The sequence below is a fragment of the Pan troglodytes genome, chromosome 5 (genome assembly GCF_028858775.2).
Source record: "Pan troglodytes isolate AG18354 chromosome 5, NHGRI_mPanTro3-v2.0_pri, whole genome shotgun sequence".
NCBI classification, from domain to species: domain Eukaryota; kingdom Metazoa; phylum Chordata; class Mammalia; order Primates; family Hominidae; genus Pan; species Pan troglodytes.
Window position 1 is genome coordinate 117,185,922 of NC_072403.2, and position 14,784 is coordinate 117,200,705.

At 40.6% G+C, this 14,784-nt stretch overlaps 1 protein-coding gene and 1 long non-coding RNA gene across 6 annotated transcripts in view; one reads left to right on the plus strand and one right to left on the minus strand.

Annotated features, from left to right (window-relative positions):
• Positions 1 to 267: 267 nt before the first annotated feature.
• LOC134810345 (uncharacterized) lies at positions 268 to 5,336 on the plus strand. The gene is made up of 3 exons (XR_010158131.1): positions 268 to 431; positions 1,852 to 3,728; positions 5,254 to 5,336. It is a non-coding gene; the product is annotated as an uncharacterized LOC134810345 (long non-coding RNA).
• PREP (prolyl endopeptidase) overlaps positions 2,356 to 14,784 on the minus strand; it is a 127,618-nt gene continuing 115,189 nt past the window's right edge. For 2 of the 5 annotated variants that reach the window (XR_010158128.1, XR_010158130.1), the window contains 6 exons: positions 13,506 to 13,642; positions 10,122 to 10,216; positions 7,088 to 7,219; positions 6,384 to 6,540; positions 4,820 to 5,787; positions 2,356 to 3,088 (listed from right to left, as the gene is read on the minus strand). Coding sequence is in view for 2 of the 5 variants with exons in the window: in XM_518657.7 (XP_518657.2) it covers positions 2,794 to 3,088; positions 6,384 to 6,540; positions 7,088 to 7,219; positions 10,122 to 10,216; positions 13,506 to 13,642 (816 nt within the window). In the remaining 3 variants the exon portion in view is untranslated. The remainder of the gene's footprint in view (positions 3,089 to 4,819; positions 5,788 to 6,383; positions 6,541 to 7,087; positions 7,220 to 10,121; positions 10,217 to 13,505; positions 13,643 to 14,784) is intronic. The other 3 variants (XM_518657.7, XM_063813324.1, XR_010158129.1) reach the window with 2 other exon arrangements.

Genomic DNA, 14,784 nt, shown 5'->3' on the forward strand with positions numbered 1-14,784 from the left:
ATAATATTCCAGGTAAGTCCATAGTGAACATAAATGTGACTTTATCTTACTAAGGTAACAAATGCTCTGGTGTGCTTAGCAAGGCCTTGTGACAAAGCAGTGAGGCCACCTGTGCAACATGTACAACTTTTTTTTTTTTCAAAACAGTCCTAAAAAAACTAAACATATAAGTCCTCTGTGATTGAGCAATTCCACTACTGGGTATGAATCCAAAAGAAAGGAAATCAGTATATCAAAAAGATATCTGCACTCCTGTGTCTACTGCAGCACTATCCACAACAGCCAAGATAAGGAATCAACCCACGTGCCCATCAGCAGATGAACAGATAAAGAAAATGTGGTACATATATACAATGGAATATGATTTAGCCATGAAAAAGACTGAGATCCTGTCATTTGCAGCAACATGGATGGAACTGAAGGTCAATATGGTAAGTGAAATAAGCCAGGCACAGGAAGACAAATATCCCATGTTCTCCACTCCTGTGGGAGCTAAAAAAGCAGGCAGAGAAAGGGAGGATGAAGAGATTAATGCCTACAAATTTACAGTTTGAAAGAAGACCTAGTGTTAGATCAGTAGGGTGTCTATAGTTTACAATAATCTACTGTGCATTTCAAAATAGCTACAAGAGAGTAATCATGAGAAAGAGCCAAAGGGCAGAGCACAGGATACAGAAAAGTGGGATCAAATAGAGAAGAATCCCTTAGAGTTCTGGGTAGGAGCCCAATATCAAGTCTTATTTCTAATGTTTAAAGCTCCCCCTACTCCCCAAAATACCTTTAGTTGGTGGGATTAGTTGTCCTGTGAAAATCTAGACACAAAAATTAGGTTGGAAAAGAGAACTCGTAACTGGAGGCCAATCATGCTAGGCATTAAAAACGTATTACTGTATTCCTCCTCCTCATCAGTTGCTAAGTGACATTTGGGATTTGAACCCAGTCCTGATATCTGAAGCTCACACACTACACACTGTATTTTCTGCTGTGAAGCAGACCTCAGAAAGTATGGTTAGATTCTGTGCAACCTTGAAAATGCTCTGGACTCAGTGGGTCCAACTCAGCTATTTGTACTTCACGCAACACAGCTAGTCTAGGAAAGAGGCTGCCTCTGGCTTGACCATGCAAATGTATTTTCTTTCTTTCCTGCCGTGCTGGTCAGCAGTTACACCAAAGCTAGCTAGTATCAGTATCTGAGTAGATGGTGATGAGGACAGAGTCTCAGCATGCAACACTAGCTACTGGCACACTTTGTTTCCAGAGGAGTTACGGTGAATCATATATTCAATGACAGCTGTATTATGTACCGTACTAAATAGTAACGGAAAACATGATTCCAGTAGAGAAAAACCAAGCCATATAGCTGTCTTTCAGTATGCTTGGTATGCAGTGATATGCTTGATAGAAAATGGTATGTCTAATTTTTGACCATAACTTGAAACATAGAGAATGAGAGAGTGCTCTTAAAAGCACATACATATACAACTTGGAAGATGGGACTTATTTGGAAAAGTACAAATTATTGGAATAATGAAGTAATCTTTTAAGCTATTTTATATAAGGTTAAGATACTATATAAAATAATTATTTTATCATATCATCTGATAAAGCGAGACAAAGGAAAAAAAAAACTGTTTTAAGTTAGATCAGCATTTCCCAAACTGATACTCAAAGGAACATTGTTTCATGAAATGTTAAAATATATGCCTTGAAAAAAATTTTATGGATGAAAGTTTAAGGAATAGTATATCTTAAAAATCTTGGGGTTGGGGTGGGGGGATGGGCAAACCAAAACTTTTTTTTTTTTTTTTTCCAGTAAGTATGACTATTTCTAATGACTATTTCTATTTCCAGGCGTGATCTATGCAGGAGAAACAGCTTGGGAAATGCTGAAATTTCTGACTGTAAGATATGCTTGGATATACGTATCTGTTTGGATAATTTACTCATGTGATCTCTTGGAACCAAGGATCCTTGGATCCAAGGAACTCTGATTTCTAGGAATACTTTGTAAACAAATCAATACACAAATAGGTGAATAATCTGAATTTTCCAGCCCAGTGATTTTTGAAAGGAGGCATCCAAACCAAAAGAGCCCCAGATCAGATTTTTACCCAACAACAACTAAAAGTGGTCAGTGTTTGTTTATGACAGTGAACCCCCTCTGACAGCTTTATCACCTCTAACAAGGGAGATAGATAGAGTGGATGAACAACTTATTTTCAAAGCTAACAAACATTCTATGACTTAACTGCTTGAAAACTAACTTGTTGCAGAAAGGTGAAATGCTTTATTCTCACAGAAAACTCCACTTCTGGAGTTGCCCCTCAATATGAAGAAACCGGAAGTAAAAGCCTGTCATTCTTAAATAACGTTTATTATTGTTGCAAAGAAGTCTTCTTCTCCATGAGAACAGTTCTCACATTTATTTAAAGATATAGAGGTTATGGATATAGATAAGTATGCCCGACTATGATCCTTAATTCAGCAATCTAATATTCACAATGTGTTTGTTTGTTGCCATTTAGCTATTTATCCAAACATGCCTTTAAAAAAAAAAAAAAAACAAAAAAACCACATGTGCCTAGACAGGGTGGAAAAAGAAACACCAAGGGCTTGCTAAAAAGGAGAAGCCTAAAAAAGATAAAATTCCCACGGCAGTTCTGTTCAACTGTAGTCTGTGAGTGCAGGAATAATGTTCCCGTGGGGAAGCATTATGCCCAGTGGTTTCTTGGTGTCAACGTGGGAAAGCCCTTGAGGTTTTCTGTCGCTGTCAGGAGGAAGCACGAAAACTGTTTATGGAATCCAGTCGATGTTCAGGCACCGCGCGATGAACGCAAACATGTCTGAGACTTCCTCTATCACTTTGGCTGTGGGCTTCCCTGCCCCGTGGCCCGCCTTGGTGTCCACGTGGATAAGCAGGGGGTTGCTTTGCTTCCTGCTGCGGCCCACGATGTACTGAAGGGTGGCAATGAACTTCAGGGAGTGAAGCGGGACCACGCGGTCATCATGGTCAGCAGTGAGGAGCAGCATGGACGGGTACTGGATGTCATCTGCTTCTGGTAACTTCACGTTATGCAATGGAGAGTATCTGGAAGGCAAAAACACCTTTGTGAGGCTGGAGAGCAACAGTAGAGTTTTATGGCACAGGGACCTAGGTAGTTAGTTAGCAGTGAAGACTGCAGTTAACTAGTACGTGAGTGACCACCATGGACTGTGCCTATGCATTACCATTTAGGCCATAACTGGCAAGGGCTCCTGGAAACTGGGGAGCTGTGTCATTTATGTGGCTCCAACTTTGAAAGACTGTAAGAAGGAAGCTCACAGGTCTGTTGAAACAACCCAAATCACAGGCATGCTTACTGTCTCTTAAGGTGAGTAGTTTCATATTCTCTAGGCTTTTTTTTTACTGCTACAAAGTGGAATAATAATTGTCATTATAACCACACTCAGTGGTTCAAAAAAAGTCCAAGCCTTTCTTTTGTTGAGAAACTTGAAATCCATAGTATAAAGGGGTTTGCTGCCCCTTTAATAACATCTATAAAGCCTTTATTCCAGGATCAGTTTTGCAATCTTAGGAAAAGCACATGTCCTCTCTGGGCCTAGTTTCTTTGTAAACCGAGAAACCTGGATGGGCTGCTGAGCCTCCTGCTGGCTCTCAGTCCGGCAGAAAGCAACAGACTTTGCCAGAGGAGGAGGGCACCTTCCGAAGTACAAGGCAAGTTTCCTGGGTAAGTTAACAAAAAGGGTGTTAAGTATAAAAGTAATGTTGATTTTAACAGTGACTGATAATAGTTGAAATATCTGGATATTTTTTCTTTACATTCTCCTAATAGGGGTGTCATGTTTTTCAATGTATTTAATATTAATGAATAAAATCAACTGTTTTAGTAGAGTTTTATTTTGAAGGGTAGGTAAATAGTGAAAACAGTAAAAATTCTGCTCAGTTAACCAACGTGAGGCCAAAACATTCTTGGGCTCAGTTTCCCAACAGATAAGACGGAGATCTGTTTTCTGATCTCATTTAAGAGTGTCTTTTGACCAGCCCCATTCTTCCAAATATGGGTTAGTTCTAAAAAGAAACAAGTTTGGAAAACCCTGCCTGTTAATAATAACAATCTCCCCCTTGGAGATTCACATGCAATATTTATACATTATCTGTAGGAAAAAATACATTAGGCTTTATTTATCGCCCAGTCATTCAAACTTGGAGCTCTAGCTCTTTTTTGGGGAAACACCTTTTACTAATTCTGGATGGTGCTCCATGAGGCACAGCCCAGGGGGCGGGGAGGTGTGCTGGGCTTGAGGAGCTCCCTGTAGGACCCTTCCTAGCTAGTGTGGGCTGAGTTCCATGCTCATTTTACCAGCAGCAGGTGAAATGCAGCCCTGTGAGAGCAAGATTTGAAAACTGAAGAAGGAACATCATGGAGAAAAATATTTAGAACTTTTTTTGTTTTTAAATGAAGTTTGAAAGTATTAGGTGTCATCTAATATTCTTTTGCCTTCAATTAACTCCTCAGTATTTTCAAATGAGTTTAACTAGGACTTGTTTCCCTACGTGCAAATTTTCTCTAAGTTAGATATTCCTTCTTCAAATATATAGCTTCTACCAATGTGTGTCAATGAGGCCTGCATGCACTGAAAAGTAGTAACTTTCATAGTGAACTTTGTTTCCCCTTAGAGAACAGAATTTAGTAAAGTATCCAGTTAAAAAAAAATTCAGTCATTTTAAGTATATTTCAAACTGGAGAGGCTAGCCATAAAAAGCAAACAAAATGAAAGAACAAACTTTAGAAACTTGGCCGTGTGCAGTGGTGCGCACCTGTCGTCCCAGCTACTCAGGTGGCTGAAGCATGAGAACTGCTTGAACCCAGGAGGCGATGTTGCAGTGAGCCGAGATGGCGCCATTCCACTCCAGCCTGGGTGACAGAGCAAGACTCTGTCTCAAAAAAACAAAACTTTAGAAACTAAAGTTATTTTCATCAAAATTTGTAGTTTACTAATAGGAGGAACAGGCTTCTTGTGCCAGTCTGAGAGCCAAACACTGGTGATTAAAAATAAAACTCTTACATATGGGGAATGAAGGGCCAAAAAGAAGTTTTAATGTCTGTTTACTCATTGTTATCAGCATAGTGGTTGCAGGAAGTTGTGTAAGATTTCAATAATGCAACTTGCAGTTTCAAACATATGTAGCTATATTGAGCATAAAAGAAGTTTAATTGTATTTGAATATATTCCTTTTTTTTTTTGAGACAGGGTCTTGGAATGCAGTGGTGTGATCTTGGCTCACTGTCCCCCCAGGCTCAAGCCATCCTTCCATTTCAGCCTCACGAGTAGCTGGGACTACAAGCATGCATCACCATGCCCAGCTAATTATTTGTAGAGACAGTGTTTCACCACATTGCCCATGAAGGGCTGGTCTTGAACTCCTAAGCTCAAGTGATCTACCCTACCTTGGCCTCCCAAAGTGCTGGGATCACAGGTATGAGCCACCATACTGAACACCCCCTTCCCCTACTCTTGACCTGCCATTTCAGGAGCATATATTCTTTACTTAATTTAGAAAAGGAAATCCCATATATTTGATATAAAGTATAATAATACCTTTTGATTGTTACAGTAACAAATTACCACAAATTTTAGCAGCTTGAAACATCACAGACTTCTTATCTCACAGTTCTGTAAGCCAGCAGTCTGGGTTGGCTCAGCTGGGTTCTCTGCTCTGGGTCTTCCAAGGTCAAAGAAGGTCAAAGTCAAGGTGTTGGCTGGTTGGACTCTTATGGGGAAACTCTGGAAAAAAACCTACTTGCAGTCTCGGGATGTTGGCAGAATTCAGTTTTGTGTGGCTGTGGGGCTTAGGTCCTGTTTCTTTGATGGCTATTGGTTGGGGGTTGCTCTCAGGTTCTAGAGGTCCCCCTTCCTCCATTGTCAAAACCAGCAATGGCAGGCTGAATCCTTTACAAGCTTCCAATTTCTCTGACCTCCCTTTCTGCTGCATCCCTGACTCCAGTCAGAGAATGTGCTCAGCCTTTAAGGGTTTATGTGATTTGGGACCCCTCAAGAGATAATCCAAAGAGCAGTAGATGAATATCATATCCTGCTCCCTCACAGCAAGCAGTATCTAGGTAAGTGTTTGAATAACCAGGGTAGGAATCTTGGGAGGCCATCTGTAGAATTCTGCCCTACCACATTTTTGTAGTTTGTTGCTTTTGTTCAAGACCATATTAAATCAAGAAAGACAAGTAGGTAGTCCCATCACCTCTCCAGTAGATTATATGCAAATGCAAGACACTGACAGTGACAAAGCTCAAGCACTAATCCTGCTGTGACTGTGTTCAACTTTATATCAAACCACTAACAACATATATATGTCAATAAAACCTTACTTGACAAGCCATTCAAAGTGTTGTTTGCTGTCCGAGCACCCATAATCAGTGGTCCAAGCATGGCCGATGGTATATTTATGAAACTTCAGCATGTCCATTACTCCAACTTGGGCAATAACACAACCAAAGAGGTCAGGTCTCTGATTTGCACAAGCAGCTAAAAGCCCAAGGTAGGTAGAAAGAAAAGGGAGGCAGTCTATCATTAAACATCTACATAAACAAAGCAAGGCAATACTTACATGCTTCCAGAGCCCTGGTTGCATTTATCCAGAGCACAAGAGGAAACCATCAGAAATCACCTGCCCAATAGCCCCAAAGCTCCCCACCCCCTCTGATATCTGTCAGAGGGGGTAGGGATTCTCATCAGTAATGGAGCTTTACTCCCCAAAGTGAATCTTGAAAAGCTTGAGGACTTTCTGGAAACCCTGTATCCCCTCCTCCCATCCCCACTTGCTTTCACAGTGATGAGGGAGATTAAGGGACTTGTTCAAGATCTCAGGACCTGCCCAAGGCAAAATAAATAGGGTCTCTTTGTATGTCATTTATCAGATACCCAAATACAAATGGTACAAATGGGTTTTGCTCTCCTTATACCACTTTGTGGTCCTATCCACAAAGTAAGTCAAGAGCTGCCTACAGATGGTGTATCTGCAAACCCCAAGAGGGCTAACTAGTAAGTACAATGAATAAAATCCAGTACTCACCCACTAAGAGGCCTCCATTTGAACCTCCATTAATAGTCAGCCTCTTGGGAGATGTGTAACCTTCCTTGATCAGATACTCAGCAGCACACTGAAAGTCATCAAAGCAGTTTTGTTTGTTGGCCAAGATACCACCTACAGTGTGCCAAAGTGGAAGATAGTTAATTAACAAAACATAAAAATAAGTTTAATCTAATGGGAATTCAAATGATAGAGCACGGTTTCATATACTGATTAACTTAAAAACCATGGGTTAACACTGCATTTAAAAAAAAGCCTCAATTTAAGTTCTGTTATGCACTGTGGAAATATATCATCAATACCACAATGCTAATCCATATGGTGGATCTGTATTTTTCTAAAAGCCTCTAGAACTTAAACGGGAAATGCCCCAAAGGGAACAGATGGTCGGTTATGAGAGAAGTATGATAATGAAAGGATAGAAGCATGGCATCACAAGGAACCTGTATTTTGGGAAGCTGAACTTACAAATATAAAGCAAGACCTGCAGCAGTGTTTAGTCCTCTAGGTTGCGCCCAGCACCCGAGCCGGAGCTGGCTGTGGGAGTGCTCGTGTCTCCCCTCCCCGCGAAGACGGAGGTGGAAGTGCTCTGCAGAGGCACGCTTCCCACCCCACCTCTGCAGGAGTCTGACATGGTCGGTGATGGGGAGAAAGAAATTCCCCAGTCTTGCCCTCGGTTATTAATGGAAAGAACAAAAGGAATTGGGTGGTGAGGTAGTGCTGCGGTAGAGCATCACATTATGTTTTCTCAATTCCAGAATGAAAGATCTTCAACGTTTCCCCAGAGAATCCGGGCTTTATCATCTGCAAATCATTCCAGTGTATTAAACCAAACAAATTACTTGGAGAAACATTTACAGGGCCATGAAATATCTATAAGTAAAGGCCAAAAGTCAAAAGCATGTCCTCAAAGGAACAGATGTCTGAAATAACGGCCTTTGAAATGAACAAAGAGCAGACACAGATCTAATTAGATATTTGAGATTAACCACTTCTGCTGAAATTTAATTAAAGATAAAGCAGTCCTACTGAAATGTTTTTCATATCAAAACAAATGTTATTAAGATTTCAGTAAGAAATTACCAGTGAATTTAGAACAGCTAGGATTACTTAGTTACTAGGAATAACAATATTTTGGGTATATGACTACATTTTAAAAAGAGCATTAAATTTTAAAGTCAATTAACAGAATGGAATTTAGATTTACCAGTGTATCATATCCTAGGCTATAACTGGAAAAGGTCTATTTCTGGTCCTTTCATCATGGCCTAAATTTTGAGGAAGTTTATAAATCAGTCTAAACATAGTCTACTGTTAGCCTTAGTCAATCTTGAATCTGCCTAATCCCAAGACTGGAAAATAACTTGGTTCTAACTAATAAAAAATGAGAGAGCAGACTAGGAGCAAATTACTCTTCCCTCTCAGAGCATGGTGGATATCTGATGACCAGAGGGGTTTTCTGGAGAATAATCCAGTTATTTCAGGAGAGGATCCCAGGATCAGGGGACCATGAGTAGGGGGTATGGTGCATAAACTACATACAATTTAAATAGGAAATCAGGTGAGTCAAGGGGTTCAGAATTAGCACACATATTTGGGATCAAACATATGGTATACAGAAATTTTATCCTCTTATCACTCATCTGTTAATATCAGTTTCACAGTATGATTTTAGTGTAAACTCTAATATCAGCTCAAAATTATGCAATGAATTCTTTGCAGTTTCAAAGACAGTCACAATCAGTAGTTTCTGGGGATGATAACTGGCAACGATGGACCAGATGGCCGGCCAGGGGCACTCACTTTCACTAAGGTGCACTTGAGGAGTCTGCTGTCAGCCCCTGGGGTGCATGCTGGATGCCCAGGGGTCATTTCTAAGCCTTTCCTGCATATGGTACCTAACAGGTACTTAATGGAAATCTCTTTACAACAGGTTTACCCTCATGTTCGTTGATTTGATTTGATGCAAAAAAAATCCAGAGCTTCAGGCCTCTGGTTTGGGATGGCATAGGAAACAGAAGAGAGGTACAGATATCTTAAGGGTGGTCTCTGATGCTGAGGAGACCCCTCTCACCTGGAGCTGCTGACCAACCCCAAGCACTGGGGTCCTGGTAGCCTTATTATAAATGATGGCTGACAAGACTGGGGGAAGCACAGAGCTGATGGAGGTGAAGGTGCTTTCCCACGTCCTCCCTCCCCCAAAGACACAGGACAAGTGAAGAACCTCTTCAGACCACTGGTTAGTCTATGAATTCAATTTCAGATACACAAAAGCCTGGGTGAGGGGTGCTCCACATAGAAAGAAATGGAAGAGATGCAGCTTTAAAATACAGACGATCATTCAAAAAAATTGTGACCATTTGGGGTATAAAGTTGGGTATTAGTCAATCAGCTAGAATACATGCTTCAGGAGGCCAGAGAATGGAGACGGAATAAAACTAGAAAAATGATTGTTTTTGTGTCTAAAACTAATGCACGATAGAGTCACAGCAGCAATGCTAGGAGGATGAGATTCCTCAGCAATGCCGGGAAGATCTGAGAAAACCAGCAGGAGGATGCCCACACTGGGAACAGAAAGCTCCAAGATTGCTCCTTTCTCTTAAGAGAAAATGACCTGCCTTGACTTCTGTTTCAAGACAGTCAACTAATGCTAAACTATAAAAACAAGGCTAACAAGAGACAGAATAAATACCAAAAAGCTCTCCGAGATTCACTCCTGACAGTGATAATTAAAAACACAACCTATGAGTTGTTAAAAAACCCCAAAATAACAAGGAATGCTTCTGAAAAATATGTACTTCATCTATTTATTATAACAAAGGAAAATAAAATGTGAAAAGTGAGTTGTTTTTAAGGGGGGAGTGGTGCCTGTGTCTGACAATGTCCTTGTTTTTCATTCGCCTAGCCAAAAAGCTTTCCTGCTCCAAACCCCTTCAGCTCATTCAAACAGGAAGGATCAGCACAACCTTAGCTTTGATTATGTCAGACTTGTGTTTCTGTAGAGAAAACACCTCACCTTTATGCCACGTCTCTCCATATTCGCCACCTCCTCTGATGTTGGCCACTGCCAGGATACCACCCATGTGTCTCACAAAAATAAGCCTGGAAACACTGAGAAGCAGTAAAAACAGTTAACCTTCCATTAACTGCCTAGTGAAGACCACGCTCTCTCTCTCCATCTCAAAAAAGTGTATGCCCAACAACACTCTGAGTAATATCATCTAAATAGGAGCTTGACATTTCTTTCATTGCTTGATTAAAGTGAAAAACACATAACTTCCTGTTAATACTTAACTGCAAAGCTAATATATATACATATTTTTTGAGACAGAGTCTCACTCTGTCACCCAGGCTGGAGTGCAGTGACACAATCATGGCTCACTGCAACCTCCACCTTCTGGGCTCAAGTGATCCTTCTGCCTCAGCCTCCTGAGTAGCTGGAATTACAGGTATGCGCCACCATGCCTTGCTAATTTTTGTATTTTTAGTAGAGATAGGGTTTTGCCAAGTTGGTCAGGCTGGTCTTGAATTCCTGACCTCAAGTGATCCGCCCGCTTTGGCCTCCCAAAGGGCTGGGATTACAGGCGTGAACCACTGCGCTCAGGCAAAGCTAATATGTTTTCACAAGCATTCAGTGTCTTATTTTTCTACGTTGATAAATATTTCACTACACCATTCATAATATAAACAGAGAAAAAACAAAACACTGCCAGCCCAGGCATGAATGGTGCTGGGCTCACAAGAGGACCTGATAATGGTTCCTTTCATCATTTTTTGAGTAACTTTCTCCAAACTTTTAAGTTGGAAAAAAGAAAAAGCTTTTTCTGGAACATGGAGTTTTAAACATGTATTCCAGTTCTACAGAAATTTCTATGGTAAATTAGCCAACACAGGGTGTGCAAGAGGTAAAGGAGATCAGGAATAGAGTTCTCAGGGCTGGAGGATATTTTCTCGAGATAAGCAGAAGAAACTATAGCACAAACCCTCTAGGAAAGAGCATTAAGTCCTTTGGAAAATTTGGATTTTGTTTCCCCCTTCTCTTTCCACTGTGACCCTAAAAGTACTGAGTGACATGCTGTTAACTAAAATTAACTGTGCTTTGAGAACTATTTCTGAGAACTGTGTCACTCTTTTAGCAACTGGGGAAACCATGGGCTTCTACAAACTGAAGGTTCTCAATGGTTTGAATGCTAATTTCCTGAATATTGAGGATGAACAGGAAAGGTCAGATGAATTAGGGTAGATGTATCAGACCATCCAACCACACCTTATTAGCCAGATTGATGTTTGATCACTTGGTCCTCTCTTCAAGACTTTCATGCATCTCTGATGGTCTCTCCTCAGACTACTATTAAATGCACTGGGTTCTGGGATGAAAATGGCCCCGGGACTCATCTGTTGAATCCCAACAGGGCAGGCTTAATAAATGCTTGTTGCCCAAATGAACAAAGACAAGTGGTAGCTAAAACCACTTGTCTTTGTTCATTTGGGCAACAAGCATTTATTAAGCCTGCCCTGTTGGGATTCAACAGGATCCACTCAGGAATCAGTGTTGTCTTGATCCTGGACCACCTGCTGGGACCAAGGGAACGGGGCTCGAGGTGACTCATTGGCCACTGACGAAACACGTGTTCACTGCCCCACACTCGAGCACCACTGTGAGTTAAAACTGAAGGCTGCATTTTAATACTTTGAGTGATATAAGGATTAGGTTAATATAATAAACCCCAACATTTATCGTCTTGCTTTTTTTCAAGGGGCAAGGTTGCTCTACCTGAGGCTTGCATTCTTAGACTAATAATCACAAAGAATAATATGGCATGTAATATTAACACATAGATACCAATGTGTTAATATTACATATTTGTTATTACAATCATAACAAATCTCGTTGCCTGGGAAACTTTGGAAAGAGATGGGAAGTCCTCATGTCTGGAATGTTGCCTGGTATATGGCGCTGTCAATATAGAATGAATGAACAGCAACCGTTATGACACTTTTCTAACTAGTTTCCCTTCATTTACTCATATGATGATGCCACATATATCTTTCGAAAATATTGTTCTACATCGTGATTTTACACAAAAACCTCCCATCAGCTCCTTGCTAACAAAAGGATAAATGCAAACTCTTCAGCCAGATATTCGAGGTCCACAATTTCATTATAAATCACTTGAGGGCAGGCATCATATTTCATACTTCATTAAATCTAAAATAATGAGCTTCTACAGATATTGAGTGCTCAAAACAAAGTACCAGTGTTCTTGTATCCAACTTCAGGACAGATGGTTGAATCTATTCTGAATTTATGTCCTGGTAGTCACCAGTCCATGAATCTCTTCCCAAACAGAAAAGATCCTGGATGAATCTGTGAATCAGATTTCATATGGGGTTCTATTTAGAAGTTGGCTCAAAGCTAGTCTTGCTGGTGGGAAACTCCTTGTTTTTATTAAAAGTGCTCAAAGCAAATTCCACTTTATACTAGCAATGGGATATTAAAATCAAGTTGGCAAATAACAGAGAAGATATTTATACCAACAATAGCAAACATATAAATGTAGAATTTTCTCCCTGAACGTAATTATCTGGGAAATAATCACAGAAACAGCACACAACAGTCTAAAATAGATGATGTAACAGAGTATACAGAAAACATTTATGGCTGAACGTTAAGAGTCTATTTTAAGACTCTGCTGGTGAAAAATATCATCAGCTAAGAAATCATTCCCTCTGAAGAGAATACTGAAGGTAGTGCGGTGGCAGCAAATGACAAACACTGAAGAAAGGAGCTTCCTTTAAGACCTTGATTAATACAAATCTTCTGTAGTCACGCAGCCATAGCCTCCCAATCCAGTTCCCAAACAACCTATTACACTGAGGACATTTTTGGTTGTTTTTCAAGATTAGCTTGAAATGATCCTTCAATTCCTGGTCAACATTTCAGATAGTTAACACATAATCCTGCCCGTCTATGAAAACAAGCAGCAAGAATTTTGTAGAACTGTAATTTGAGATGGAGTTTCGTTCTTGTTGCCTAGGCTGGAGTGCAGTGGCGTGATCTTGGCTCACTGCAACCTCTGCCTCCTGGGTTCAAGTGATTATTCTCCTGCCTTAGCCTCCCAAGTAGCTGGGATTACAGGCATCCGCCACCACGTCCAGCTAATATTTTGCATATTTTTAGTAGATACGGGGTTTCACCATGTTGGTCAGGCTGGTCTTGAACTCCTGACCTCAGGTGATCTGCCTGCCTCAGCCTCCCAAAGTGCTGGGATTATAGGTGTGAACCCCCATGCCTGGCCAGTAATGTATTTTAGAAAGTTGATTTAGTAGAGCACTCTGGTTTGTTTCCACTATATGGAAAAGATAAAATACTGGCACTCTGAGTGCGTTCCGAGCTCACCTGTAGTTGGGTGTGATGGATATGTTGAAGCCACCATAGCCATATAAGAAAGCGGGATGAGAGCCATCCAATTTTATGCCTTTTTTATGCACAATGAACATTGGAATCTTCGTACCATCCTTGCTAGGGTAGAAAATCTAGAATATAAGAAAGCAGAATATAAGATTTAGCATTACTTAGTAAATACTGCGTGCTTTTAAATGGGAAAAATAGTGAATTCTCTCTTCATGATGTACAGTAGCACAGTGAAAACCTAGTACCTCTCAAGGGCTATTTGGTGAAGCATCTTTCAGTTTTTATGGAGAGAATGTAGAACAGTTTAAAGAGGCTGCGTTTGAAAACAGGGAGACCTGCATTTGAATTCTTATTCCACAACTATCTTGCAGGATGCCCTTCACACATCGTTTATCCTCTCCCAGCCTCAATTCTGCATCCCCACATGTGGCCATCATGCCCACCTCTCCAGGCCTTCCCGGGGCACACAGAAAACAGGCTTTCCATTCTCTGCTCCTTCTCATCCCTCGCAGTGCGGGGAGGGGCAGATTTGCCATCCTGCCAAGCAACTCAACCTAGTGAGACTTATATTCCAGAAAACAAATTTCATATTCAACTTCCTCTCTAAATGTTAAGATGCTCAAGATGTCATTTTTCTATGCTGAACTACTAAACAAATGCTAGCAGCAACAAAACTTATTAGCTTAGAAAGTTGATGAGGAAAATCATAGAAATCCTATTATTCCTGGTTAAACAAAGACCCTTCTCTCCACTATTGATAATTAAGGTTCATAAAGCCTTCTTGAATCTGGGCTACCTCCGGCAAGTTCAAAGTAAACATCTCCTTATCCTTTTGGATAAAGGATTTTTTAAAAAGCCATAAGGAAGGGAACATTAAAAGCTAGTCAACTGATAAGCCATAGAATAAATAAGCCACAACAAGCTGATAATGCTTTTTTTCCCGAAAGGAAAAGCTGTGAATAGCTTTCTCTTTGTGTAAACATGGTGTTTTTACCCCCCAAACAACCCCTGCAAAGTGCTCCAGTTTGGAATCATCTTGTTGACCTTATGTTCCAGTCATGGGCATAAGCCTTTACACTTCATGTGACCTGGAGCCATATTTTATCCATAGCTTTTTAAGGTAGCAGTTCTGTTGCGCAAAGTTGCCACAAAGTCCATAGAAATAACCATGGTGGGGGAAGGGCGGAGGGGGAGAGTGGGCAGGGATGCAGATTTAGAGATAGGAGTTATAGGACCATGATAAACGCCTGCAATCTGGTAGCTT